A 26,716-nucleotide genomic window follows, 5' to 3' on the forward strand; every position below is an offset into this window, starting at 1 on the left:
TCAAATTTCCCTTATAAAAGGGTCACTTCTACTGTTTTCAGAGCTTCTCCTGTGTTTGTTGTTTCTCAGAAACAATGAGCTCAAGCTCATCCTTCTGCCAAAAGGCTATTTTGGGGTGGCATATTCCACTACCCTTCCCCCCCTTCTTTCATGTTTTTGCCCGGATGTCACTTCCTCAGTGAGGCTTACCACGTCCACCTGTTTAAGATTACAGTGGCTCAACCCACAAACACTCTCCATTTGTTTTACTCTGGTCCTCTGCCCCTGCCAGGAGCACGTATCCTCTTTTGCAGTATTGTATAATTGACCGACTTCATATTTATCTTGCTCACCAGAAGTTATAGTTTGCTGGGATTTTTGCCTGGACACAGCTGTACTTGTCACATAATTGCTCAATAAATAGCTGTTAGGTGAATGAAGATCCTAAGACTGCTTTTACTTTTGGACTATTCTCTTTCAAATTCTTGGGCTCTATCCCAGACCTCTTGAATCAGAAACTCTGGGGATGTGGATCCATCTATTTTGTCTTAACTAGACCTGCAGATCACACTGATGTAAATTATACTTTTAAGAACTACTCAGTAAGATTTCAGGGGCTAGGTCTGTTGCTTACAGGTGTGGATGTGTAGGTCTATACTTGGGGTAGCTGACAAGTGTTACTGAATACAAATTCAGAGAGATAAAGAGAATACAAATAAAGAGAACAATCTCTTTTCAGACTTCTCTTCCTCCTGCTGCCTTTTTTTGAGGAGATAGCACAAGGAAAAGAGGATATCAGCTGTAGTAACTTTCTGTTGATTTATCAAGGAAAGAGTGTCCCCAAGACTACTTTGTAGTCTATGGGGTCACACAGAGTCGGACACGACTGAAGTGACTTAGCACTTAGCAGCAAGACTACTTTGTTGTTTAGTCCCTAAGTCGTGTCCAACTCTTTGTGACCCCCGTGGACTCCTGCACACCCCACTTCTCTGTCCTTCACCATCTCCCAGAGCTTGCTTAAACTCATGTCCATTGAGTCAGTGATGCCATCCAACCGTCCCATCCTCTGTTGCCCCCTTCTCCAGGCCTCAGTCTTTCTCAGTATCAGGGTCTTTTCCAATAAGTTGGCTCTTTGCATCAGGTGGCCGAAGTATTGGAGCTTCAGCTTCAGCATCAGTCCTTCCAGTGAATATTCAGGGTTGGTTTCCTTTAGGATTGACTGGCTTGATCTCCTTGCAGTCCAAGACTACTGTAGATTCCAGTAACTCAGGAGGAGGCACTGGACTCAACAGGTATTCACACACATACTCATGACTAACATTTGTTACAGCCAAAATGTACAAGACAAACAGCCGGGGAAAAAAGCACACAGGGCATTGTCTAGAGGAAACCAAGAGAAAGCTGCAAAGAGTCCTCTGCCAGTGGAGTCACACAGGGCATACTTAATTCCTCTAGCATCAAACACAAGTATGAAGTGTTATGGTATTCCCCTGGTGACTCAGTGGTAAAGAATCCACCTCCCAATACAGAAGACACAGGTTCGATCCCAGGGTCAGGAAGATCCCCTGGAGAAGAAAGTGGCAACCCACTCCAGTATTCTTGCCTGGGAAATCCCGTGGACAGAGGAGCCTGGCCAGATATAGCCCATGGGGTCGCAGAGTCAGATACAGTGACCAAACAACAACAACATGAAGTGTTTATCTCCAAGGGAAGCTCATTTGGAGACATAGTCTTTTGGTGTTTACTGGGTACTGTCATGTAGGTACCCCTGTCTGCTGCTGCTGCTGCTGCTAAGTCACTTCAGTTGTGTCTGACTCTGTGCGACCCCACTGACGGCAGCTCACCAGGCTCCCCCGTCCCTGGGATTCTTCAGGCAAGAACACTGGAGTGGGTTGCCATTTCCTTCTCCAATGTGTGAAAGTGAAAAGTGAAAGTGAAGTCGCTCAGTCGTGTCCGACCCTTAGCGACCCCACGGACTGCAGCCTACCAGGCTCCTCCATCCATGGGATTTTCTATGCAAGAGTACTGGAGTGGCTTGCCATTGCCTTCTCCGACCCTCTGTCTAGCAGATACCAAAATTCCAGACTACCAGAAGAAAAGCAGTTCAGCACAAACCACATTTTACAGTTTAGGCACAGCAAGCCATTCTTAACCAGTTAGAGTGGTGGGAACCCTCCTGAAATCCAAATTCCCGGATGCCCACCAGAGACCAACCTTGCAAGCCAGTCTGAGGCTGCTAATCCTTAGAAAGACCTGCTTGAAGGGTGGGCCCTTGGCTGGCATCTGGGAACTCAATGCCAAGAGTTCCAGAGAGTTCCTCCAGAGAGTTCCTCCCACCCTGACTGGTAGGGATGGCTCACTGAGGCTTACAGGTGGGGATATATAAACTCTTTTCTGCTATGTTCACTGTTTCTTCATGTTATCCAAAAAAGTTTGTTTTTTCTTCTTTATGTAGAACATAAAGCAATTAGACTTCTCTCTTCTTAGGAAATTTAGTAATAAAATGTTGTGAGAATGACTTGGACAGTTTAAGCGGATTGAATAAGTGAGTTTATTCACTGAGACATATTTTCTTAAAAATGCCTTGACAGTATTATTCAGTATTACTCAATTTAGTAATCACATAAGTGATTTATGTCATAGTAAAATTTTAAAATATATTCCAAACGATACAAAAATTAAAGTACTTTTCTTACTGTTTATTTGCAAAATATCACCTATGATGTTACCATCTGTTTCAAAGCGGACAGTTGATTTTTCTTCACATCTACCTTTTCATCTTCCAGAGGGCCAGTGTGATAACTTGCCATCTTTGGGTTTGCTTTTGTGAATAGACAGTCTTCTTTCTTTCTTTTTTTATAGGTCAAGATGCTGAATTATCAGGGACACTTTCACTTGTCTTGACACAGTGCTGTAAGAGAATAAAGGATACTGTTCAGAAGTTGGCCTCTGACCACAAAGACATCCACAGCAGCGTCTCTCGGGTTGGAAAAGCCATTGATAAGGTATGGTGTTGTCGGGAGTATTTGGTGTGTTCTAGCATCATCCACTGTTTCCCATGACTGCTTTCATCATGTTAGCTTTCTCATTGTTTATACTGTTTCTTTCATCCTTGCTTTTAGTAATACGGTTTTACTATGGTACTCTTGAAGTTCCGTGTTGCTGTTATTTCAAAAAAACAAGAATAAAAGCAAACCAAAATTTTTAAAAAACAAAACATTTTCTTGTATGATGACCACTCCTAGTGTCAAGGTGAGTCAGTTTCCAAATTTTTAACTTACTCTGAGGGAGTTTGTTTATAGAAGTAACTTTTCCAACTTCCTGAGTAATTCCCAGGGTGTGACTCAGCCTCTGTTATGGGATGATTGGGGTAACAAAGCTTGCCCTGCATCATCCTAGTCTCCTTGTCTTCCTGTGAGCTTGCTGGTCACTTTGCTCCAGTGTTGTTTGCTGTGTGAGTGGGTTGGTTGCTAGCCAGCAGAGCTGGTCACTTGAGTGATTTTCTTGTGACGTCTCTTAAATCTTTGACTTGGAGGTTTGCTTGTAAGCAGTTACCATTTTTAGCACTGGGCCAGTTTTGCCCTTGGAGTTCTTAGTCTTAGTAGAGCCCAAGAGAAATGGCTTAAGGTTACTGTGTGATACCTTGGAGTGTTTCAGCAATTGGGGAGTGTGTGACTGGTTGTGGACATTTTTGTTCACACGTTGTAAACTTCTGGGAGAGTAGAAAGAAATTTTGGGGAGAGCTTTTTGTAGTAAAACATGTCTTATGAGCTGCTCCATCTGTATGCATGAGGACAGTAGCTGTAACATGGAAACTCGTGGAATCCAGAGAATGGCTCTTAACTCATGCGCTAGCCTAACTGTTAGAAATAATCTGACAAAGTGGTAGTGTTGGCTGGCTAGACTCAAGGCAGCCCGAGTGAGAACTATAACAGGGATTCTTTTAAGGAAGTATTGATTGCTAACTTGTAGGAATGGTATGACAGGACTGAATGGCTGGGGCTCTGTAGATGGTTTGGGTATATGGGCCTTCAAAAGTGTTAGTGACCTTTGGGAGAGCTCTCAAGACTCCCAGTGTTGCTGAGGGCTTTGACTCAGCGAAAGAGGCCAGAGAAGTGGTGTTGCCTGCAGCGGTCCCATTTTTGGATCTATGATGGCAGTTGTCAGCAGAGGCTAGAAGGCAGTGTTCTCTGAAATAGCTCTGAGGTTGTGGGGCCTGTCTGCTAACTCTGAGGATGTAAACAGAGCTTTGGAAGTGGCTTTGGCTTCAGACCTTTTGGAGACTGTGATGTTGTATGTCTTCAGTTGGTGCCTGAAGTGATTATTGCTGTGTACTGATTCAAGGACCTTCTGGAAGAGTGGGGTTGGGGGCGCTTTAGAGATGATCTTAAATCTCTGTGAGTGAGGAATCCTCTTTAGGGTTCTTTAGGATGAAGTAACTACTGGTGATGTTTAGGAAGTTTCAGATATTGGCGACTGACAGTGACCAAGGCATTCTAGTGATGTTTCAGACCCCAAGAGGTTCCTGGCAGTGACCACTGGGCTACCTGCAGTTATGACAGTGTGGGGACAGGCAGGGCCAGAAGATGCCAGGACTGTGAGAGTAGCTGAAGCCTCCGAAGCAGCCAGTCAGAGAAAAGATCCCAGATTCTGGCCTAGGTGGGGATGGCTTCGCAGTCATACCTCGTGTATGGTCTCCTGGCTACCAAGATACAGGGCTTTGCCTGGTGCCACTGGTAGGGGGGCCATGTGTCCTCATTTCCTAGCTTATGTCTTGTCTGATCCTAATTACCATCAGTGTTAGTCCCTCTGTCTTGTCTGACTCTTTGCAACCCCATGGACTGTAGCCTGCCAGGCTCCTCTGTCCATGGAATTCTCCAGGCAAGAATACTAGTGTGGGTTTCCATTCCCTTCTCCAGGGGATCTTCCTGACCCAGAGGTTGAATCCAGATCTCCTGCATTGCAGGTGGATTCTTTACTGTATGAGCCACCAGGGAAGCCAGTTATCATCAGAGCCCTCTTTTACTCTTGTCCCCCAGCTACTGGTGACTTGCTTAAAGTGTCTTCTTCCGGATTTGGCAAGTCTTTATACATATTCGTAAGGCTTGTCGTGTTTTGGCTAATTTTTGAGACAAAGTATTTAAATGTATTTGGCGCTGGAAATGGAAGTATCTTTTTGAAAGTGGACAATAAGGGATCCACATAGTAACCTACATTCTGACCTTTTTAGTGGGGAGGTATTTGAGGTGAATATTGCTGATTAAACATTTTAATTTATTCATTTCTGTTTTGAGTATATTTTTCATGTACTTGGAAGTTATAAGGGCTTTTGCAGGTAATTTTTTGGGGGCAGGGTAGTTTTATATGTTCCTGTGAAAGTAGTTTAGTTTCTAGGTGACCTGGCTTCTAGATTCTTCTGATCTATCATGAAATGACACCATTAAGTTGATCCTGGGGTCACTTGGTAAATTATAGCCCTGAGGCACAGCTGAAAGCTTGGATGTCTTAGTGGAGTTCTATAACATTTTTCAGTGTATTCTCTTCCCTTTTGGGGGGGTTAAGGGGCGGCATCTACTTAGCCTTAGCTGTAAAGGAAGCTGTTACCCCACTAGAACTACCTAGACCTTGTACATGAACTTCTCGTGCACCTGAGGAATTCTGTGTTGACTGATGTTGTCCAGGATTCCATTGGTTTGTAAAGTCTTCCTGCCCTTGCACCTCATAAATTTGTGCAAGCTTCCGGGGCCACCTGTCATAAAGGCTGGGTGGACTCGTGGGTTGGCGAACAAACAGGATGAAGCTGAAGCCACTGTGGCTTAAGCCTTTAAGTATCACAGTAAATAGCCTTGAGTAATAAACTGGAATGTCGTCCGGCAGCCTGTGAGCACCATGTTAATGGGCACATGTTCCCACCCTGCAGAGAGGAGGACAATAAGGAAGCTGGTGACTCGTGTATGAGCGGGCTGGTTGTTGAGTGAGGAACTTGAGTAAATTTGTGACATGCTTAAAAAATTTTTTTCCTTTAGTGTTTCAATGCTTCCTTTAAACTTTTTTAGTCATCACTTCCCTGAAAACGTATACAGAAAAGTTTATGATGTTAGGCAAGACACTTTCTGGGTTTTAATTATTGCCGACATAAAAAATTATTGAATATTTCTGCTTTAATGTGTTGACAGTTTTCAGATGTCTGTAGTATAATCACAATTTAAAATAAATATCAACCACTGGGTTCTGTAGCCAAAAAATTGTTTTTTGTTTGTTCTTTTTAGTAAAAACAAATGTGTTTTTTATTTCCTTCTCTATTTTTAAGAAAATCTAGAATTCTTTACTATTTAGGATATTTTATTTAGTGTTTTACTTAGTCCTTTGACTTTTTTTAAGTTTAATTCCTAAGTAAGAAAAGTCAGTAAAAATACTGCTTTAGACTTCTGTGTGTGGGTGGATGAAATAATGCTAAGATTTAAGTATCTAGCATTTGCTGTGGGACAGTTGAAAGTGGAAAACATAGTACATGTTCTTTAGAAAATTGTGGTGTAGTTTATTTGTGTAAGGGTGCTTTTTGTACATGTCAAAGAACTGAAAAGATTCTGAGGCAACATACAGTAAGTTTGCTTAGTACAGACTCTGCTTACTGATAAAAAGTAAAGAGATGATCATTGAGTTCTTGATTAAGGTTGTGGAGTTGATATTTTATTTTATTTATTCATTCATTTATTTTTGGCTGTGCTGGGTCTTTGTTGCTGAGAGTGGCTCTCTCTAGTCGCAGCAAGTGGGGGCTGCTCTTCGTTGTGCTGTGAGGACTTCTCATTGTGGTGGTTTCTCTGGTTTCAGAGCACGGACTTTAGGCACACGGGCTTCGGTAGTTGCAGCATGCAGGCTCAGTAGTTGTGGCACATGGGCTTACTTGCTCTGAGGCATGTGGAATCTTCCCAGAGCAGGGATTGAACCTGTCTGCATTGGCAGGCAGATTCCTATCCACTGTGCCACCAGAGAAGTTCCATTTAGTTGTTTTTAATTTTTTAAAAAGTGTTTATATTTTTGGCCACCCCACAAGGCGTATGGGATCTTAGTTCCCTGACCAGAGATTGAACCTTCGCCCCCCTGCATTGGAAGGCAGCATCTTAACCACTGGACCACTGGGGGAGTCCGTGGAGTTGATATTTTTACATTTGACTTGTGAGAGTGGGTAAGATTTAGCACAGCAGAGCAGTGAGGTGTGGTCTTCTCTGGGGCCAGGCAAGGAACTGAACAGCTGAGAAAATGCTTGACTCCTGTTAAAGACTCTCAACGACTGACTTGACAAGAGCGGCTGCCCCTGTCAGGCAAGTTCAGGCTGGGGAGAAGGCAGTGATGGAAAGCCTAAAGATTTGATCCAAGGAGATTAGGGGGAAAAGGGAGGGAATGATAAAAACATTTGAGGATTTGCCTACCCTCCTTAAATAGGATGAAATTAGACTAAGGAGAAGGTAAAAAATATAGCTCTCGCTTACGGAGTATTGACCATATTCCACATACTGAGCTGAGAGTGTTACATACATTTAGAGGGCTTCCCAGGTGACGCTAGTGTTAAAAGAATTCACCTGCCAATGCAGATGACATAAGAAACTCCAGTTCGATCCCTGGATTGGGAAGATCCCCTGGAGGAAGGCATGGCAACCCACTCCAGTATTCTTGCCTGGGAAGTCCCATGGACAGAGGAGCCTAATGGGCTGCAGGCCACAGGGTCGCAAGGAGTCGGACACGACTGAAGCGACTTAGCACACGCACACACACATAGCCCATGACGCGTGTTAGCCACTCAGTCGTGTCCGACTCCTTGCAACCGCGTGGACTGCAGTCTGCCAGGCTCCTCTCTCCATGGAATTCTCCAGGCAAGAATACTGGAGTGGGTTGCCATTTCCTTCTCCAATAGCCTATGATACTAGCACATTATTCCCTTTTCACATGTGAGGAAACTAAGATTCAGAAATATTAAGTAACATACCCCAAGGTATGAAAGTGGTAGATCAAGGTTTGGGAAAAGGTTTCCCTCAAGAGTTTGTTTTAAACACTGTGTTGTACTAGGAAATCAGGCCATTGCAAGGCTGGTAATGTTTTAAGGGGGCAAATAATGGTTAAAAAAAAAACCCTTTTTGTAAACCACTTTTCCTAAACTGATCTGCCACTAGATGGAGCATATGCATTGGTGAAGCAAAATGATGACTGTGTTCAAAAAAATGGCGTAAGGCTATAATAAAAATGAAATAGAGAACATTGTAAAATAGTTCTGAATGAGCCTTTTATATAGGTCTTACTGGGGTGTAAGAGGAGAAAAAAGTAATGGCAGGAGAACATTTTTTGTGTTTAGTCTTAAACAATAGTTAGAATGGGTGAGGTCCGCTAACTCTGAAGTACTATTATTATATAATGGATAAATCCTTATGTAGTAGAGAGATGTTACTGTTCATCAAGGAGGGAAATGAAAAAGGCTAGAAAACTTACTCTGAGCAAGGTGAAAAAGATCTGAGTTCTGAAATATAGGCAGATAATTTGATACATGTATTGGATAGAATTTTCAGAATTACTGAAAAGAAATGGCTAACAAAGCTGTAAAAAGATCACAGTGATTAGAAGCTAGAAACTTATTCCATAAAAATTAAATAAAACATCAGACTAACCACACCCCCTAAAAAGTTACTAGTAAGACATTTAGTAAAAATCTCATATTTTCTCCCATTCTGAGGGTTGTCCCTTTGTTTTTGGTTTCCTTTGCTCTGCAAAAGCTTTTGAGCTTAATTAGGTCCCGTTTCGGAGAAGGCAATGGCAAACCACTCCAGTACTCTTGCCTAGAAAATCGCATGGACAGAGGAGCCTGGTGGGCTGCAGTCCATGGGGTTGCTACTAGTCGGACACGACTGAGCGACTTCACTTTCACTTTTCACTTTCACACATTGGAGAAGGAAATGGCAACCCACTCCAGTGTTCTTGCCTGGAGAATCCCAGGGACGGCAGAGCCTGGTCGGCTGCCATCTATGGGGTCGCACAGAGTTGGACACGACTGAAGCGACTTAGCAGCAGCAGCAGGTCCCATTTGTTTTCATTTTCATTACTTTAGGCAGTAGATTGAAAAAGATCTTTCTGTGATTTATGTCAAGAGTGTTTTGTCTGTGTTTTCCTCTTAAGTTTTATAGGATCTGGCCTTGTTGCATTCAGGTCTTAATCCATTTTGAGTTTATTTTTGTGTATGATGTTAGTGTTCTAATTTCATTCTTTTACTTGTCGCTGTCCAGTTTTTGCATAGTATCTTTTTTTTGTTGTGTGTGAAGTAGTAGATAACTTTTCCCAAGCTGCAAGGAGCCAGAGTCCAGGTCTTCTTCTTCTCAGTTAAATGTTCTCTGCAGTACCCCTTTCACTGCTAAACCAGATTAACTAGGTGCTTGGAAGGGAAATTGATTCCTGGTAGGTGCAACAAGAGCACATTGTTAGGGTCCCATGCCAGTTTTTCTACCAGAGTCGATGGAGAAGTTTTTTAAAAATTAGCAGTATTAAAGAATTGGCAGGGACTTCCCTGGTGGTCTAGTGGGTAAGACTCCTTGCTCCTAATGCAGGGGGCCCGGGTTCCATCCCTGGTCAGGGAACTGGATCCCACATGCTACAACTTAATGGTTCTCATGCTACAACTAAGACCTGATATAGCCAGATAAATAAATATTAAAACAACAAAGAAAAAGAATTGGCACTGAGGCGTTAAATACTGAGTTTTATCATATCCTTCTTTTGTCACTACTTACTCAGTAATTATAATTTAATAAAATGTATTTCAGAAAGGGATTGATTTTGGATGGTGAGCAGTGAAAGCCAGTCCTTAAATCTAATTAGTTCATAAGCATGTTTAAACAAACAGGTAGGGTGGTTTGTTTAGATTTCATAGTCTTATAAGGATCATCTAAGTTATTTACTTCTCCTCTGCCTAGCCTCCAGATTTTAAAACCTTTAATCCGTTAAAAATGTGAATGATACTAAAAGTACATGAGATAGTATACAAATTTGTGTGTCCTGCATTTCTCTTTTTAAACTGTAATATCTTCTCTAGACAGACACACCCTTGGATATGTGCTTTTTATCTTTTGAGAATGTGCCTTCACATTTAAGAACATCCTTCCATGTTTTTTCTTTTCCTTTATAAAAGGAAAAATGTAGTATAACAGAAGTGCTAATAGACAGGTGTTTCTCTTCACTGTCTACTTCTTGGCTGATTCGCGATGCTTCTGATTTCCTGGGCAGCCATGTAGATGAGTTTGGTCACCTAGCAACAGGGCCTGGAACTGATCCTTGCTCTGATGCAATAGTAAGAACGTGCAGTTATAACCAAAGGAGTTCTCATACTATATTACATTTCCTCGACCTCTTTTTACAATTTTAGCTTCAATTTTTACTACATGTGAGCAGAGAATAAGCCATGAAAAAAATTTACTCATCCACTTTAGTGGTTTAAGCTGCAAAATCTAAATGATAGAAGGGAGCTCAGAAATTTTCATCTAATGCTTTGCTTAGTCATGCTTAGTTGTGTTTTCCAAGACTAGCAAATAAGTTTATAGAACTTGAATGTCATATAGATGTCTTGAGTGTAAGGGTTTTTGATTTTTCTTACCACCAGTGTAGTAGTGAAATAAAATTTTATGAAGAGCATCATTGTAAAAGTGTTTACATTTGTTTAAATGTTAGACCATTTTAAAATTTTTCTAGATGATCAAAATTTACTTTTGGTAAGTATATGAAGGAAAGATTTGGAGAAATTGTTTTGTTTGAGCAGTTACTGTCTGGTGGTAGCTATTGGAATTATGACTAAATGTAAATGTATACTGCTGAAAAAAACTATTTTCATATGGTCTGTGCTTTGGAGTTGACCATTGTGTCTTCCAAAGTTATTTCTTTCTTTCCTGCAGAATAATAGACATCTGATTTGTTGGGGGTTGATGTGATTGGGGAATAATCAGTAAATGAATCAGTAGAAATCTGAAGGTTGTGTTTGGATTGAATGAGGTTGATAGATCAGTGAGAAATCGAAGCCTCAATGATTCTTGCCTACAGAGTGCATGCAGACACTTAGAGAGTTACAGACAGATTCCTGAGTTGGTAATAAATTCTGTCATCCTCTGATACCATTCCTTTATTCATTTGATTAGCCTTTTATCTGGGGGAATAAAATATGGGTGAAATCTGTAATATTGTTACTGAACCCAGGTCTGACTGTGCCTCGATAAGGAGGCCAGGTTGGTGAGAAGAGAAGTTTGCTTTGTTTTGGATGCTGGCAGCAGGAGGCGGGGAATGCTTGTCCAAAGGCTGACTCCCCACCCCCAATCAGGGGCAAGAGCTTTTATAGACAGAGGGAGGGGCTCCATGCAGAAACAGCACAGTCAGCTCTGACAGTCATCTTGGTCATCAGTGGTCTAATCAGCGTCATCTTCCTTGTTTTAAGAACAGTTAGTCTTCCATTCCAGGATTGGTTTGTTCCCATTTCCTTGAGGCCAGTTCTTGGAATTGTGCAGCTGTGTCATGGTGGCAGTCTGGTCTTCATGTAGTTAACTTCTCTACCTGGTAGTGGTTTCAGTATCTACAAGGACAGCTCACAGGATATGGCTCAGAATATTATCTATAGCCTTTGAAAAGAAACTGAAGGTCCCTGACTATACTTAATGACTAAACTAGTATTATTTGGTCTCCTTTGACTGTTTTCCTTTGTTTCTGTATTTTCTCGCTTCTCTGATTAAACTTAATTCTTTGGCTGAAGTTTTTCCACAGGCAAAAGGCAGGCTGAGGACATGGCGGGCAAGGCCCTTGGGTCCTGCTCCGTTTTACCATCAGTCACCCTTGTAGGCCTGTATCCCGCCCAGTCCAGAGGAGGAACAAGGTAGCCGCATCTTTACTTCTAGTGTTCTGGTTATCATAGACAGCATAAAGATGTAATAATTAGCTTAAAGGTATTGATAAACTGCTATAAAATCACCTCTCAACAGGCAGAATCTGGTAAGCAGATTGGATGAGGAAAGTAGAGAGCCACAACCAAGCAATTCTGATTTTTTTTCAGTGCTAGATACAGTCTCTTCAGTATGGGCATGGACGCTGTTACCTTAGCATCTAGGTACTCTGTATTATTTCATTCTTTAGATTAAGTACCAGGCCAAGAAAGAGGTCTATAAAAAGAAAAGAAATAAAATTTTAAGATTCTAAGAGTAATTTTGCTTTTTTGTTTCTGTGTTGAGTAATTCCAAATGTTAAATGTGTATATTTAGTTTTAGGCTACTGACTTGACATCTAAGAATAGATAGATCTTTAAAGAAAAGTGGGCTGAATTTTGGAGAAGAGAGCTGTGCTGTGTTGTGGTGATTGTAAATAGTATGTGGTTTGCATTTCTATTGCAGATTACTTACCACCTGTTCTTATGTGCACTGTAAAATAACCCTGTGTTGCTTGTACCACGCTTAAACAATGATTAACTAAGGATTGAATTAATAATTTCAGTTTAATATAAACATTAATTAAATTTATGTGCTTAAAAAACAATTCAAGAGGCTTCTCAGGGTTAAAAAGTGAAGTGAGGTCGCTCAGTCGTGTCCGACTCTTAGCGACCCCATGGACTGCAGCCTACCAGGCTCCTCTGTCCATGGGATTTTCCAGGCAAGAATACTGGAGTGGGGTGCCATTTCCTTCTATGAAAGATAAGGGAGTGGAAGTAAAATTGGGCACAGAAAACTTTAAGAGGTAGATTGGCCAATTTCTTTACTCTTGATGTTTCGAGTTGCCTTCTACTGGGGTAATTTCCCTGTTGTCAGAAGAACTTTAGCAGTTCTTTTAGAGCAGGTCTTCTTTCAACAAATTCAGCTTCCCTTCATCTGAGAATGTCTTTATTTAATCTTCATTCCTAAAGGATATTTTCACTTGATATAAAATTCTGGGATGTCAGTTCTTTTCTTTTAGTACTTGAAAAATGTGTCACTTCTTTCTGGTCTCTGCATGGTTTCTGTTGAAAAAATCTGTAGTCCTTTTTTCTTTTTTAAAATATGAAAGTATGATAACACATTTTCAGGAGATTTGGAAAATACAGAACAGAGTTGCATATGGTTCCACTATGTAATTTTTTTAAGTATATAAATTAAGATTTTTAGTTGAGAAATCTGTAGTCATTTGAATTATAGTTTCCCTATAAACAATGTATCACTTTTCCCTAGCTACTTTCAAAATTTTTCTTGGTCTTTAATTTTTAGCAGTTTGATTCTGAGATGTCTGAGTTTGGATTTCTTTGAATTTATCCTTTTGGGAGTTTGCTGAGCTTGAATCTGTAGATTTATGTCTTTTGACAAAGTTGGGAAATGGTCAAAAAAATTTTTTTTCCTACACTACACTCTTCTCCCTCTAGCAATCCATTGACATAATGTTAGATCTTTTGTTATTGTCCTACAGGTCCCTGAGATCCTATTCATTGTATTTGGTTTTTCAGATTAGATCATTTCTATGGATTTCTACTGACTTTTGTGCTGTTCACCTCTATTCTGCTGTTAATTACATCCTGTGAGGTTTTTTTTTAAAAAAATATTTATTTGGCTGTGCTGTGTCTTAGTTGCAGCATGGGAGACCTTAGTTCCCTAACCAGGGATTGAACCCAGGCCCCTTGCATTGGGAGCAAGGAGTCATATCTACTGGACCACCAGGGAAGTCCCCATCCACTGAGTTATTTTAAGTTTTGATTTAGTGGTCACTACCTTGTTGTCCGTCTAGTCAAGACTATGGTTTTTCCCGTGGTCATGTATGGATGTGAGAGTTGGACTGTGAAGAAAGCGGATCGCCGAAGAATTGATGCTTTTGAACTGTGGTGTTGGAGAAGACTCTTGAGAGTCCCTTGGACTGCAAGGAGATCCAACCAGTCCATTCTAAAGGAGATCAATCCTGGGTGTTCATTGGAAGGACTGATGCTAAAGCTGAAACTGCAATACTTTGGCCACCTCATGTGACGAGTTGACTCACTGGAAAAGACTCTGATGCTGGGAAAGGTTGGGGGCGGGAGGAGAAGGGGATGACAGAGAATGAGATGGCTGGATGGCATCACCGACTCTGTGGACATGAGTTTGAGTGAACTCCGGGAGTTGGTGATGGACAGGGAGGCCTGGCGTGCTGTGATTCATGGGGTCGCGGAGAGTCGGACACGACTGAGCGACTGAACTGAACTGAACTAAACCTTGTTGGACTCAGACTACAAGTTCTGACCAGTCTTCTCTGAGTTGTAGTTTCAGTGTCAGCTTATTTCCAAAGCTATTACAGAGCTGTTCAGATATGTCTTGTTAATGTGCAAACCAGTGGTCATTCTAGGACCTGGAAGCTAGGTCTGACCCCTCGTTCCTCTTTCAAAGTCTGTGCTATGCCGCTGAGGGTCAGACCCATGCCTGTGCCACTTGAGGGCAAGCCCAGGGGTTCATAAACAACTCGGGATGGGAGTGTTACTTTTCTGAGTTTCTTCCTCTCTCTCATCTCCCTGCTACTTTAGGGTTCTCTAGAGCTTCCTATTTAGTCATCCATCTAGAGAACTGGGCTTTATATACCCTGATCAGTTCAGTTCAGTCACTCAGTCGTGTCCAACGCTTTGTGACCCCATGGACTGCAGCATGCCAGGCTTCCCTGTCCATCACCAACTCCTGGATCTTACTCAAACTCATGTCCATCGAGTCGGTGATGCCATCCAACCATCTCAACTTCTGTCGTCCCCTTCTCCTGCCTCCCATCTTTCCCAGCATCAGGGTCTTTTCCAATGAGTCAGTTCTTTGCATCAGGTGATGTACCCTGATCCCCTGTATTTTATCATAATTCTGCCTGTATCTGGGGCTACGAGGTGGAGGGACAGAGAGAAAAGATGCGAGAGGAGTTTTGGCCCCTCCTTCTTGGGACCATCGCTCCTCTGATTGGAGAGAAAAGATCCCTTCCCTCAGAGTTTTAACTTGCCTTCTGTGGTGGATTTCCCAGGTGGTGCTAGTGGTAAAGAATCTGCTTGCAAGTGCAGAAGACATAAGAGAAGTGTGTTCGGTCCCTAGATCGGGAAGATCTGCTGGAGGGGAGGGCATGGCAACTCCAGTATTCTTGCCTGGAGAATCCCCATGGACAGAAAAGCCTGGTGGGCTACTGTCCATGGGATTGCCAAGAGTCGGACATGACTGACTTAACACGTGCAGAGCTCTGAAGATCTGCCAGGTCTTGTTTCCTGCTTATTCAATCAAACATAGTCTAGGTACTGCTGTGAAATTTACGACACCATTTCTTCTTTTTTTTTTTTTATGACACTATTTCTGTTGGGGAAAAAAAAAAGCTTACAAATGCTCCTTATTCACAATAGAAGCTTAACTGCAGATTGCCTTGAGCTAGGGGGTGCAAGAAAATGGAGGGAAAAAAGCATGTGATTTATTTCCACCCCCTTCGACGTGATAGGAAAACCCACTCCTGTTCCTCATGCCAGCCCTGGAGTTCTTCTCCTGGAGGTGCCTGCCCTGTTGTGGGTTTTAGTTGTACCACCTCCAGACTGATAGATAGATGTTGGAGGGAGGAAAGTAGTAAGCTCACCTTCAGTTCTTTGCTTTCCTCCCCAATCCACTTTGCTGTTCAGAGTTGCCTCGAGTAGCCCCTCCATTCAGTGCTGATTTTGGAACTGCATTCAGAGAGACAGGGTGGGCTGTACTTGCTTGATCTTACCCAGAACCAGAACCTTCAACACCCTCTCTTTTTGAAATAGATTTTGATGAAATCCTTTAGCTTGCTCTAAAAGGAATGTTTGCTCTTTGTGTAAGAGTGGTTATCTCCAGTGATAATCTCTGCTAGTACTTTATATATTCTTTTCACATTTGTTCTGTGAGCATTTATAAGCTTTTTTAAAAACAGAGATGGTGTCATTAAAAAAAATGGTGTCATAATTTTTGTAGAAGTTGCTTTTTTTTTCCACTTAAGGGCAAGAACATTTTTCCATGTTACTAGATACAGAGCAATGAACCTTACTTTTTAATTGTGAACAGTAATACTAACAAAGTAACAACTACTATTTCATTGCACCAATAAGACTATACGTTCCTGATCAAGGTGTGGCAGGCAGGGTTGGTTTCTTCTGGGGCCTTTCTCCCTGGTTTGTAGATAGCCATCTTTTTTTCATGTCATTACAAGGTATCTTTATCTGCTTGGGCTGCCATGACAAAATTCCAAAATTCCATTTAAACAACAAAAGTTTATTTTCTTCTGGTTGTAGAGACTGGGAAATCCAAGGTCACGGTGCTGGGCAATCACTGTCTGTTGAGGGCAGGCAGCCTTTTTCCTGGCTGGCAGATGAGCACCTTCTCCCTGGGTCCTCATGTGGTGGAGAGAGAACAAGCGAGTCCTGGTGTTTGTTCCTTGTCTCATAAGAACCTGGCCCTACTGGATGAGGGCCCTACGCTTATGACTTCACTTAACCTTTATTACCTTCTCCCGGACTCTGTCACGTGGGTTTATGGGGCTTTGTTGTAGGATTTGGGAGGGACAGGCATTCGGTCCATAACAGGCGGTCTTCCTTCTGCACCTGGCTGTGTCCTGCGTGCGCGCACGCGCAGTCGCTTCAGTCGTATTCGACTCTCTGCAGCCCTGTGGATTGTAGTCCGCTGGTCCATGGGATTCTCCAGGCAAAGATAACTGGCGTGAGTTCGCCACTTCCTCCTCGAGGGGATCTTCCCGACCCAGGGATCAAACCTGTGTCTCTGTTTCCTGCATTGGCAGGCGGGTTCTTTACCCACTAGCGCCACCTGAGACATCAGTTGTATTGGATTAGGGCTCAAAATGGTCTCATTTTAACTTTATAAGGTGCTGGGAGTTAGGACTTGAACACTGGAATTGTGAGAGGATACAGTTAAGTCCATAAAAGTATTTTCTCTACTTAAGCTGAGGCTCAAATATCTTGAGTGATTTGGCCAAGATTACACAGCTAGTTAGATGGAACCAGGATCCAGACCCTGGTGGATTGGCTCCAGAGCCTGCTCTCTGAGCCATTTGTCCAGTCTTTTTCCCCAACCCCCACCTTGGCACTGCAATTGTTGGGATGGGCCAAGGATTATTGAATAATCCTATGTTGGATATAATGACTCTTCTTTTTTTTCCTATTAGACAATGCTGCATTGAACATGCTTTTACAATTATCACTATACACCTGTGAAAATATTGCTGTCATATAATGCCTAGAAATCAATTTATTTATAGAATCATTATAAAGTTTATTTTTCCAAAATACCCTCAAAAATGAAAACATTTACGCTTGCAGCAATAATGAATGAGAGTGGGGATTTCAGAAAAGAACAGTGGAAAAAACTGCTTCCTGTCACAGGCTGCAGACAAATTGGAATTGGGGACTTATTGGAGGTGTTGCAGAGTTAAACAAAGGTGGTGGTTTCTGTTAAGGTAGGTGGGGTGAAAACGTATCAAGTGATGCATCCTGGTCAGTTCATGACTCGCTATCTTGTCTTTCAGAATTTCGATTCCGACATCAGCAGTGTGGGGATAGACGGCTGCTGGCAGGCAGACAGCCAGAGGCTTCTCAATGAGGTGATGGTGGAGCACTTCTTCAGACAAGGAATGCTAGATGTTGCTGAGGAGCTCTGCCAGGTGAGGATGAAATGAAAACAAGGGAGATCCCTGCTGTTTTTAAGTTTTCTAGCTGTAGGTAGATTCTTACATTTTAGTCACCAGTGCTGACCTCAGTTTACTAGGAAGTCTCTCTCCTTTTTTTTTTTTTTTTTAAAACTTGGTTAAAAATTATAGTCCTTAGGATTGGGGGTGGGAGGAGATGGGGACGACAGAGAATGAGATGGCTGGATGGCATCACCAGCTCGATGGACATGAGTTTGAGTGAACTCCGGGAGTTGGTGATGGACAGGGAGGCCTGGTGTGCCGTGATTCATGGGGTCGCAAAGAGTCAGACATGACTGAGCGACTGAACTGAACTGAAGAACTTGTTATTCTAATAATTTCCTTATTCTGGCCCGAGAATGTTGGTCCCAGGTCATCAGTCAAGGGTCAGAAGTGACGCTACTTTTCCAAACATCTCCTCTTTTATTTTTTGGGAGGGAGCCAGTGCATTTTACGTAATTTTTTAAATCAGTTGGGTTTTTTTTTTTATTATTGTACAGTTAATTTACAGTGTTGTGTTAGTTTCTGCTGTACAGCAAAGTAAATCAGCCATATGTATATATCCACTCTTTTCTAGACTCCATTTCCATATAGATCATTACAGAGCACCAAATAGAGTTCCTTGTGGTATACAGTAGGTTCTTACTTTTTACCTCTTATATATAGTACTGTGAATGCTCAGTCATTTTAGTCATATGTGACTCTTTCTGACCCTGTGGACTGTAGCCCACCAGGCTCCTCTGTCCACGGGGATTCTCCAAGAATACTGGAATGGGTTAGCATTTCTTCCTCCAGAGGATCTTCCCGACCCAGGAGATCGAATCCTTTTCTCTTACATCTCCTGCATTGGTCGGTGGGTTTTTTACCACTACTGCCATAAAACATCTCTTTGACAGGAAGGTTAGTATAGCAGAGAAGAGGACAAAGAGAATTATATTTGCTCTTCTAATCTGGCCCAGCTTAAAGAACTTTATCAAATGAATTTCAAGCTAAAATTTACTTTAGGTGAGCAGCTTTTGTCTTTTATTCCTATTAGACATGAATTTAGAACAGTTTACCAATACCACATAGTCATAATATCAGCATAATATGTATTAAGTATTTACCACCAGCCAAGCCCTGCCTTTATTCCTTATTGCAACCCTGTGAAGAAGAAATTATTTCCCCCATTCTACAAATGAGGAATCTGAGGTCTAGAGAAATAACTTGCCCAAGGCCATATAGGTTCTTAGTGGAGGATCTTGGATTCAGTTCCAGTTCATGTGTCTTCAAACTCTGTTCTGTGGCTTACACTTTGTGCTGTGTTGTATTTTCCATTTAGAAGAGTGAAGGACCATAACGTTTAAATAATTTAAAGCTAGTCTGTAAACCAGACCTCTAATCTAAGACTTTGCTATTTTAAACAATTTAGATAAGCAGTAACTCAAGTCTTTCTCTGTACATTACCGGATTCTGTGTCCATATAAATGTCCTAAAATAAATTGTGTCATTTAAGATTGTTTACAAGTATCAGAGACCCAAAATACCAATGGCTTAAACAAAAATGAAATTTATTTCTCTTACACAAAAATAGGAGATAATAAGCCATCCATGACATATGTGGTAGCCACACACCATGAAACTCTTAGGGATCTCAGCTCCTTTTAGCTCTGCTGTTTGCAAGGTGACCCCTGTCCTCATGGTCCAGGGTAGCCAGAACCCCAGCTTGACCTCTTTGTATTCCAGGAAGGGGCAAAGACATATGCTTGTGTTTCATTGGCCAGAACTTACATTTTGCAAAGCCCAGCTTTATTCCATATGCTTACGTGCCCAGCTAAAATATGGGGTTTACTACTGTCATAGGAAAGGAGGAGGAGGGATACTGGGGCTTAATCCTCGGTCTCTACCAGAGAAGTATTTGTTAAAAAGAAACTATCTTTAATGATTTAACTCACATTTTATAATGTAGAATATGCTTTTTACTCTGACTTTTGCTAACAAAAGTTCTTTTGATTTTTTTTCAGGAATCTGGTCTTTCTGTAGACCCAAGCCAGAAGGAACCATTTGTGGAGCTAAATCGAATATTAGAAGCGTTAAAAGTCCGAGTTCTGAGACCTGCTCTGGAGTGAGTTACTGAGTTTGTTTTCCTTTAAATACTTTGTGAGAACTCTGTAAAAAAATGGAATTAGAAAACACATTGAAGATTTTGAGATCTCTCAATCTCATGTGGGGTAGACCTCAGAGTAATCAAGGAAGAATTATATTATTTCTTTTAGTCGAGTGAATTTGGGGGATATGCAATTTGAGAAAATGGTTAACACTCATTTCACTTATCAGTTGGTCTGAATTCCCATAAGAGAAGAGGGTTTCCTGTAGCCAGACTAGCTTTGTAACTGAAGGACTGTAGTTCAGGGGATCTGAATTTGATATTTGAACTTCCATAATGTGTGGGGTTTGGTGTACATGAAGAGAACAAACATTGCGGAGTTTTACTCTAATTACCATCATAAAATAGTTCACTGTGAGCTTGTCATTGATGTGAATTCTATGAAATTAGTGGGTTAGCTCTGTTCAGTATTATCCTAGAACAGGGTCAAGCAAAGTTTTTCATTAAGAGCCAGATAAATATTTTAGGCTTTGCAAGCCACGTATGATCTCTGTTGCATGTTTTTCTTTATTTCATTTTATAACCTTTTAAAAATGTGAAAAAAAAAAAAAAGACAACAAAACCCACCTTAGCCATGTAGCATACGAAATAGACAGCAAGTCCTGTTTGGCTTGTGGCCATGGTTTCTAGGACCCCTGTCCTAGAAATTTTTAATATGATAATTACGTTATTTGTTTTAAAAAGGAAGAAAGGAAGGAAAGTTACAAACTAAAAGAAAGAATCTGGGTAATAGAAGCAGTGATACTGTTGTGAGGGCACAGCCTTAGAATCGTAGTATTTTAAAACTGGAAATACGTGAGCGCATTGTTATCAGGGGGAAGATATAGTTGGAAAGATCCTTGATGAGTTTTATAAAATACACCTTTTTTCCTTCTACTAACCCATTTAAATCTTCATAGCTTAGTTTTTTCTGTTTCTCATCATTTCTCAGTTCTTAGGAAATTCTGAAAGTTCTAAAACCAGCCTAGATGAACCCAGGCAGAGATAGTAAAAGTCACTCAGTTGTGTCCGACTCTTTGTGAACCCATGGACCATACAGTTCATGAAAAATTCTCCAGGCCAGAATACTGGAGTGGGTAGCCTTTCTTTTCCAGGGGATCTTCCTAACCCAGAGATCAAACCCAGGTCTCCTGCATTGCAGGCAGATTCTTTACCAGCTGAGCCACAAGGAAAGCCCAAGAATACTGGAGTGGGTAGCGGATTCCTTTTTCAGCAAATCTTCCCAACCTAGGAATTGAACTGAGGTCTCTTGCATTGCAGGCAGATTCTTTATCAACTTTCCCTGAGCTATCAGGGAAGCCTTGACAGAGATAAGAGTCCTATGTAAATTTATAAATTACAAATTTCTATATAAATTATAAATATCAGGTAGCTCATTTATTTTAATTCTTTAAAGATATAAATGTCACCCAGCACCACTGTGTACTATGCATATCACTTTTTAGTTTATTTTTATAATTGATTTTTTAGCAAGTTTTATTGTGACACACCCTTATAAGATGAAGTTTAATCAAATGCCTCAAACACCCTCTTAAATATGGCAGTCACTCTTGTCTCTACTTTCATATTCCACCTAAATGATTAAAGGAGAGTGAGGGAGCCTAAATACAAAAATGTGATGGGTTTCTCAGTTGTTTTATAGTGATTTAGAAATTATGTGTAAGTTGTTAATTGAGATAATATTCATTTATCCATTAATTTCTTAGATTTTTCATCAGACTTTTCTTGAGTGCTTATTACTATGTATCAGAGACTATACTAAGTATTTGGACTGCCTTAGCCCTCAAACTACTCAGGGTTTTTTCCTTTTAGACTGAAGAAAATTCATAAGACCCTCTTAACTGTGTACTTTTTCTGTAAGATCTCAAGTTTCTTACTGATAACTATATTATATATATCAGTTATTTCTGTAAATGTCTTTTGTTATTTGTAGCCTTAAGCAGCGCCTCTCAGGCAAAGGAAGGACTCATTCCATCTGCCTGGCAGTAACAGTAGAAATTTCTCTGTGGTCGTCTCTTAGTATACATGGGACATTGGTTCCAGAAACCTCTGTGGATACCAAAACTCACAGATGCTCAAGTCCTTTATGTAAAATGGCTTGTTACTTTTGGCCCTTTGTATTTGAGGTTCTACAACAGTGGATGCTGAGGGCCAACTGTATAACAAAAGTTTTCTTGTTACATTTTTCTGGGAATAATGCCACATTAAATACCTGCACGTGGGATATAGTGATAATTACAGTTATCTCTCTTGGAGTGCTTATTATTAATATATGCCTCATGTTGTTCTAAACGTTTTGTGTGTATTAACTTATTCAGTCCTCGTAATAACCCTATGAAGTAAGTACTCAGTTTACAGAGGAGGAATTGAGCCTGGAAGATACCCCATGGGAAAAAAAGGATATGGAGTCAGAAGATGAACTGAGGAAAGCTTCATGTGATAGTCTCTAGTACTCTCCTCTGAAGTCACTTTAGCATACCAGATGGGCCTTCTGCAGTTCTACGATAAAGAAACTCATTTAACTCAGTGAAATCCGTGTTTCCCGTGCATATTTAACCAAAGAACCCTTCTCTCCTTTCACCCCCAATAACACCTACTAAATAAAACTCACAAAATTTGAGATCTGTGGAACTATAGGGGTTTCCTTGATGGCTCAAATGGTGAAGAATCCACCTCCAAATGCGGGAAACCCATAAGTTTGGAAAGTGTTAGTTTAATACAAATATCTGTTACAGAAACTCAAACTTTTCCAATTCTTGCCAATTACTGGTGGATGCAAAGCAGATATTTACTCAACATCTTTTGTGGGCAAGGTTTGTACTTTCCAGGTGGCTCAGAGGTAAAGAATCAGCCTGCCAATGTAGGAGACGCATGAGACGCAGGTTCGATCCCTGGGTCAAGAAGATCCCCTGGAGGAGGAAATGGCAGCCCACTCCGGTATTCTTGCCTGGACAATCCCGTGGACAGAAAATCCCATGGACTGTAACTGGTGGGTTACAGTCCACAGGACTGCAAAGAGTCAGATGCAGCTGAGCCACTAAGCACATAGCACCCACGTGGGCAAGCACTCACATACGCAACTTGAATCAAAAATTTAAAAATGTGGGACATGAGTTTCCAGGATTCTGGTTCAGAAACACTGGAGAGAATCTTCCATATTTCATGTGTGGCATCTTCTCTTTGTACCTGGAAGCATCGTGGCACCACCCAGGAGCGGAAGAGGAAGGTGAAAGACTGCAACAGTTCCTTCAGGCAGCCTGGGCAGTTGAGGCCGAGGCCAACCAGAAAGATTGATATGGCTGGAGTTGACTAGATGAGAAGGACTAGATGAGAAGGAAGTCTGGTGAGCGTTGTCAGCTGTTAATTGCAGCCAGTAAAAGACAATGGAAAGAAGGTGGTAAAGAAGGATGATATGGCAGAGAGAAGTGACAGAAGATCAACTAATTATATATACAGTCAGGATCTTGCCTACTCTTGTTCCTGCCCCTGTGTTTCTGAGTTTGTGTGCAGATTTTTCTCAGATCACCCAATTTTTTGAGTTCCTCTTGGCACCTCGCAGAGTGCTTATTTCATTGTAGGCATTCAATAAATGATGGAATAATTTGTAGAAGAACTTTGAACAAAAGTGAACTCTTCCTTCATGTGGCAGATAGAAGCAAAATAAAAAACAATTAGTGTTGATGGGAGAATAACAGCAACTTAATATGACGAGATGGAGAAAATTAGAAAAATAGAAACTGTCCTTGTCAACATGTACCAGTTGTTGACATTTTGAAAGTGCTATCTTAAGGGGAAGCCAGATGGTTGCCTCCTAAAGACATTTCAAAAAGTAATACTGCCTTGGTGGATTTGCCACGGTCTAGAATTTGACTTTCAACCTTGCATACTTGGAAACCCATTTTCTTTTTCCTCAAACACCCAGAGCAGGCCTGGGGGCCTCATAGCACTTGTTTAGAGGAATTTGAAGTTCTGTTTGTAAAGCTTCAGGGAATGCCATAAGGAAACAGAAACTAATTGAATAATTATAATACTGAGAGATGTTCTAGAATTTTTTCACAGAAGAAAGAGTATTTCATTAGTCTAGACCACTGTAGAGTTTTAGATTGAACAGGCCATGAATAGTACAGGTAAGCTTTGAAATATGAGAGGACTCCATCTCTAAGCCTAGCAATTAGGTGAAGCTAGAGGTAAAAACCACAGAGGGGTGTGAAGTGAGCTTGCTATTGTGGTTTCTTGGTGGTGCGTGTGAACAGTGCTTTTGAAGGGAAGAAATTACTTGGTGGAATTAGAGAAATTGTGGTATTAGTGACTAAAACACTATTTATAAGCAGAGAAAAGTTTTAGAAAATGGAGGTTTTAGAAAAGTTTTTGAAAAGCCAGCAAGGATGTCTGGTCATGGAGCCTTGACTGCTACTAGAAAAGAGAGTGACAGTGATCGAGCTGTTTCTGGTGTCTGTTTTATTATTAGTTTTGTCTTCATGCAGGAGGCAGTCTTACTGACTCAGGTACTTTTAATAGCCATATAGAACCACAGAATAAAGGCTCTGATAGGTGTTGCCTGTCCCATTGGAGAAAATAAATCAAGGTTTGAACAAGTTGGGGTTTTCTCCCCTCAGTTTGAGTGTTTTTGTTTTGTTTTCTTTGTTTTTGGTTTTGTTGAGTGGCGTGTGCATGCTTAGTTGCTCAGTCATGTACGACTCTTTCCAACCTCATTGACTGCAGCCTGCCAGACTCCTCTGTCCATGGGAGTTCTCAGGCAGGAATACTAGAGTAGGTAGCCATTCCCTTCTCCAGGGGATCTTCCCAACCCAGAGATCGAACCCGGGTTTCCTGCATTGCAGGTGGATTCTTTATCATCTGCGTGGTGGCTCTTTTTAATTCTGAATGGGCCAAAGAGGTAAGTTGAGGAATGGGATACAGTTTTAACTCACTGTGTCCATGCACTGAATCCAGTGAAGAAAGAGCAACTCTGTTAAAAAGAAGCTATCTTAAAATGGAAAGAGGTGCACAGTGTAAAGGAGACAGGAGAGAAGAAAGGTCAATGGAATATAAAGGCCAAAATGGAAAAAAAAAATCTGGTGTGAGCACATCATTTTCTGTTGTCTGGCCAAAGTTTGCGTGAAGTTGCAAGGACAGTCTTTGCTTCTCAGGAGGAAGAAGAGACATGGCCATCTCTTATCTGGATCCATCGTCACCAAGGACTTGAGGATTATTGGAAACAAGTGGGCAAACCATGACTACAGGGAGACTGAGAATCTTCTTTTTAAAAGAAGGGAAAATTGAAATAAATTATCCGTGAGAGGAAGTATTTAAAAGAATAAGGAGCTGAACTAGGCCAGGAGGGGAGCTCAGGAAGATTCTGGAATTTGTTCTTATAAAATGCTGATATGTTATTAATTTAGGCTTATCAAACACTTGGTTTTGTGGTGGGAAATTAGCATTAAATAAGGCAATGTCATAGTTAAGTACTTTATTAAAAAATCACCAGTCTGTAGAACTGTACTGTGCAACATGCTGGCCACCCATGATATCTGTTAGGCATGCCCACCACACTCTGCGTGACTAAGACCCTCACGAAAAAGTTAAGTGAATGTGGTGGTTTAAAGACGTTCAAATGTGAATCACTGCCCTTTGTGTGGTTTCTTAAATAGCATGTAAGAAGGACAGAGATTCACACCAGCTCTGAGATAAGTGAAGTGTTAGTAGTTCCAGCGATGGATTCAACTCATACCTGAGGAGTTACCATTTGCCAGTAACCTCAGAAATGAAATGTTAGCTATCCTAAAGCAAAATGACAGGGTTCCTCACTGTTTTGGGCTGAACTTTGGTTTTTGCCAATCTCTGAATTTTTAAGCCCTTGATTTGGTCACCAGTAACATTCAGCCAAGTCTACCCCTGTGGAGTAAACTCCTGCCACTCATTTCCCTGACCTTCTGCTTTTACCCCAGGAAGATAGCCCCAAGATAGAAAAAGGAGACATTTTGTGAGCCTTTTAAGAAATGCTATGAGACTTAGAGAATGAACTTATGGTTGCCGGAGGGGAGGGATAGTTAGGGAGTTTGGGATGGACGTGTACGCACGGCTATATTTAAAATGGATAACCAACAAGGACCTATTGTACAGCACATGGAACTCTGCTCAATGTTATGTGGCAGCCTGGATGGGAGGAGATTGGGGGAGAATGGATCCATGTGTATTTATGGCTGAGTTCCTTCACTGTTCACCTGAAACTGTCACAGCATTGTTAATCAGCTGTACCCCAGTACAAAATAAAAAACTCAAAAGGAAAGAAATGCTGTGAAAGATTGTAGTGGAATGTGCCGTAGGAACTGGCAAGAAGCATTTTTCATTGGAAAAGACTCTGATGCTGGGAAAGATTGAGGGCAGGAGGATGAGGTCGTTGGATGGCGTCACTGGCTCAGTGGAAATGAATTTGAGCAAACTCAGGGAGATAGTGAAGGACAAGGAAGCCTGGCGTGCTGCAGTCCATGGAGTCGCAAAGAGTCAGACACGACTTAGCAACTGAACACCACCACCAACCAGAAATAGAAACCACCCCAGGATGGTGGGAGGAGAAAGGTAAACAGACCAGTGCTGTCAGTTAGTCCTGGGAAAGAACAGCTAGCTTGAAGGTGGAATCTTGTTTTAATTATTTTTGGATTAATAAGGAAATGCTAAACATGGAATGAACAATGGGCCAAGTGCCTGTGGAGGCCTGACAGTGAAGATAATGAATACTTCCCATTTCTGTGTGATAATTGCGTGGATGTGGGTTGCCTCTGACTTCGTCACCTAAGTAAGTAGTGGTGTTTTGGGATCTTTTTATGGAAGAGGCCCAGAAGGTCTCTTTATTAGCACTGCAGTGAACAGAACTGTGACATAGGTGACCTTACTCGGTGTCATTTTGTTTGCAGTGTTTCTCTAAACCCG

General features: G+C 41.4%; 1 protein-coding gene across 2 annotated transcripts in view; it reads left to right on the forward strand.

Annotated features, from left to right (window-relative positions):
- Positions 1 to 26,716, forward strand: part of RMND5A (required for meiotic nuclear division 5 homolog A) — a 64,118-nt gene that overhangs the window by 18,260 nt on the left and 19,142 nt on the right. For both annotated transcript variants that reach the window (XM_055399295.2, XM_055399294.2), the window contains exons 2-4: positions 2,842 to 2,984; positions 17,482 to 17,616; positions 19,644 to 19,744. In XM_055399295.2, coding sequence (XP_055255270.1) covers positions 2,842 to 2,984; positions 17,482 to 17,616; positions 19,644 to 19,744 — 379 coding nt within the window. The remainder of the gene's footprint in view (positions 1 to 2,841; positions 2,985 to 17,481; positions 17,617 to 19,643; positions 19,745 to 26,716) is intronic.

Source organism: Moschus berezovskii, chromosome 11 (assembly GCF_049115385.1).
Source record: "Moschus berezovskii isolate FMDL1 chromosome 11, NW_MosBer_1.0, whole genome shotgun sequence".
In the NCBI taxonomy this organism is placed as follows: Eukaryota; Metazoa; Chordata; class Mammalia; order Artiodactyla; family Moschidae; genus Moschus; species Moschus berezovskii.